Source organism: Ammodytes marinus (assembly GCF_949987685.1).
Source record: "Ammodytes marinus genome assembly, chromosome: 19".
Taxonomy (NCBI): Eukaryota; Metazoa; Chordata; class Actinopteri; order Uranoscopiformes; family Ammodytidae; genus Ammodytes; species Ammodytes marinus.
Genome location: NC_137223.1, coordinates 3,961,740 through 3,965,123, shown reverse-complemented (window position 1 = coordinate 3,965,123; position 3,384 = coordinate 3,961,740). Strand labels below are relative to the sequence as shown.

The window sequence follows — 3,384 nt, the reverse complement described above, 5'->3', positions numbered from 1 at the left end:
GTAGTCCGTTACAGAGTTATTGTCTGTTATGAAGGCAGTGTCGTCTGAGTGATGTCAGTTAACATTGGGTTTGAATTTGGAATACAGATATACGCTCAAAAAGAAGTTCCAACTACATTAGCACAAACCGCTTGACAACCAGGTCATTTCAGTGGATGAATCCAGCATTGGCTCCAGGCCTTTAGAAGCAGCTTAAAACATTGACTCACAGGTACATGAGCACGTACTTCATAGGAGTGAAAGTTATTCAATCCATATTGGAACAGCGGCAACCTTAAGTCTTTCTCAACATCAGTCCATTTCAACACTACTGAGTGACAGACACTCATGTCGTCGGGGAGTATGGGTTGGGTTAGTCAGACAGACATGGGAGGAATCTGATGATGCTGCAGTGTCAGCATGAATTATAAGAGGGAAGTGAAAATAATCAAAGTCATAGCACAGGGACTGACTGAACAAGGCAGGGGACATTATTACTGAGGTAAGAACAGTTAATACATGCAACTTAATATTGTAAAAATCCTTTTGTTTTGCATTTTGATTTGTGGAGATGTATTAAACTGCAACGGCGAGTTTGGTGTGACGTAATGCAGCACAGAGTGTGGCTAAGGAGGAGTTTGTTTTTGACTATAGTTCACCTTCTCTTAGAATATTGGAACATATTTTTGAGGTTAATTTTGGGAGTGACAAGATTTCAAAATGTATCACAGGTAACAGCACTGAAAGGTTGTGTCACAATTCAATGGAGATTCTCACAATGGATGTTTCAGTTCTGTAAAACATACCTGCAATTTTTATTTTTATTTTGTCAAATTGGGAAGGTGAAATTGAAATTTTTTAATTGTAAGCCTATATGCCTACTTTAACCAGGCAAAACCAAACTTTAGGAGATTTCTTAGGAATCCCCCACACCTAATGTTATGTAAATGGACTGAACTAATATAGAGCTTTTTTTCCAAAGCACTTCACATAGTTTTTCTCATTCACCCATTCACACTCACACACCGATACACGCAGGGTGCAGGCTAACCATCGGGAGACATTTAGGGTTCGGTGTCTCTTTGCCCAGGGACACTAAGACATATGGCAGGAGGCAGCGGATCAGACCACCAACCCTGTCATCAGTGGACGACCGCTCTACCTACCATGTTTTTTTGACCTCCATTGATGATTTATATTAATAATGTGTAGCTTTATCCCATGGAGCTGTAGCCCCATTGTGGGGTTGATTGTGTCAAATGTCAAGAAGCAGATGTCAGCTTCCTGTTTAACTCTCTGAGTTAAAGAGGAATGTCTTGGTAGTCGAGTGGTTACAGCGTATGCCACAATGTCACAAGTTCCATTCCAGGCGGCGACATATGTTGCATGTCTGTCCCCCCTCTCTCTCCCCATTTCCACTCTGAACTAAGGTGAAAACACCCCCATCCCTCGGAAAATTAATCTTAAAAAATAAATACTCTGTAATAAAACTGTTTAATGTACATTAATGTCCACCTTGATCTACTATACATTGTGCTACACGGGTAAGATTGTCTCCAGCTGACTTGACTGACCTTAAATATCCTCATCATCAAATGTTGTTCATTGCTGTCTTTGTCTGCTAAGGTGTGAGGGGCGGAGGGTGCCATACTGTACGGGATGTGAAGCCCACTGAGTCAAAGGTCTATTGGTGATATTGGGGCTGTACAAATACAACTGATTTGATTTGTCTTCTCCTCCGATAGGCTGTCAAAACATGGGGGAGTGGTCCGTCCTGTCTACACTGTTGGACAAGGTGCAGTCCCACTCTACTATAGTGGGGAAGGTGTGGATGAGTGTCCTGTTCCTCTTCAGGATCTTCGTCCTGGCTTCCGGCATAGATAAGATATGGGGAGACGAACAGGGCAACATGAACTGCAACACCAAGAGCCCCGGGTGCAAGAACGCCTGTTACGACCGCTCCTTCCCCATGTCTCACTCCCGCTTCTGGGTCCTCCAGATCCTCATGGTGTCCACGCCCACACTCATCTACCTGGGCCACGTGCTGTTAGTCATCCGCTCAGAGAACAAGCAGAGGAGACGCCTGGCACACAGACTCCCAAACTACGAGATGACCAAAGCCCCCGTGTATTCAGACGAACATGGTAAAGTGCAGCTCAAGGGCGCCCTGCTGGTCACCTACATGCTGCAGCTGGTGTTCAAGATCCTGCTGGAAGTGGGGTTTGCGGTAGGCCAGTATTACCTCTACGGCTTCATACTCATGCCGAGTAAGATCTCCTTCCCGGACTACCCTTGTCCGTCGCCGGTGGACTGCTTCATAAGTCGCCCCACCGAGAAATCCATCTTCATCGTCTTCATGCTGGCCATGTCCGTGCTCTCGGTGCTCCTCAACGTGGTGGAGATGTTCCACCTGATGATCTCAGTGATGAAGGAGAAGAGGAGGAGGAGAAGTAGGGCTGGCTCAATCCCCACAGAGATGTACTGTCTCAGCAAAGCAGACCACCATTCTGCTAAGAGGGTTACACACTGTTGAAGGACACACACAACGATTTTACAATAGAAAATAATGTTATGTTTACAAAATGTTTTGATTCATTTTTTAAAAAGAGGTGAAAATGTTTATTTCTTACAGTGGAATATTGCACTCATTCAAGCCACACACTGAATTTTAAATCATGAGATAAAAGAATCAATAAAATACTGTCAAAAGTGTATTTTGACTTTGTACCTCCAAATCTACAAGAATGTCCAAACCTTTCATGCAGGAGAACACATGGAGAAAAAAAGTAGCCATTTCTAGGACATGAGCCTTTTTTATTAAAGAGAGCTCAATGTGCGCTGTTAACACACTCTGTGCTTTACACCTGAATCTGCAGTACAGTAAGAAGATGAATAGTCAGGAAATATAACTCCTACAGGAAGGCTTGATATAACATGACAAATAAAACAACCTGTGTTCCCTTTGTCCAATGTAATAAGTAAAACAATTAACTGAGTAAAGCTGGGAGTGGATGTAGGTGACAGGGAAAATGTTGAATTGCAACATACACTCACCGGCCACTTTATTAGTTACACCTGTTCAGAGGCTTATAAAAACAAAAAGCTAATCAGCCAATCACATGGCAGCAATTTAATGCATTTAGACGTGGTCAAGACAATGTACTGAAGTCAAACCGAGCATCAGAATGGAGAAGAAAGGGGATTTAGGTGACTTTGAACATGGCATGGTTGATGGTGCACGGCAGGATGGATCCATTCTTTCATGTTGTTTACGCCAAACTCTGAGCCTGCCATCTGAATGTCGCAACTTAAATCGAGACTCATCAGACCAGGCATGATTTTTCAATCTTCTATTGTCCAATATTGGTGATCCTGTGAGAATTGTAGCCTCATTTTCCTGTTTTT

The 3,384-nt window shown here is 43.2% G+C and overlaps 1 protein-coding gene across 1 annotated transcript; it reads left to right on the top strand.

Moving 5' to 3' along the window:
* The first annotated feature begins 462 nt into the window (after positions 1 to 462).
* Positions 463 to 2,786, top strand: LOC307266044 (gap junction Cx32.2 protein-like). The gene is made up of 2 exons (XM_080047933.1): positions 463 to 481; positions 1,725 to 2,786. Exon 2 carries the CDS (start codon positions 1,736 to 1,738, stop codon positions 2,510 to 2,512), a length of 777 nt encoding a protein of 258 aa, XP_079904059.1. The 5' UTR covers positions 463 to 481; positions 1,725 to 1,735; the 3' UTR covers positions 2,513 to 2,786.
* The last annotated feature ends 598 nt before the right edge of the window (positions 2,787 to 3,384 follow it).

Coding starts and splice junctions, on each gene's coding strand:
- LOC307266044 (XM_080047933.1), top strand. CDS start 1,736: ATGGGGGAGTGGTCCGTCCTGTCTACACTGTTGGACAAGGTGCAGTCC.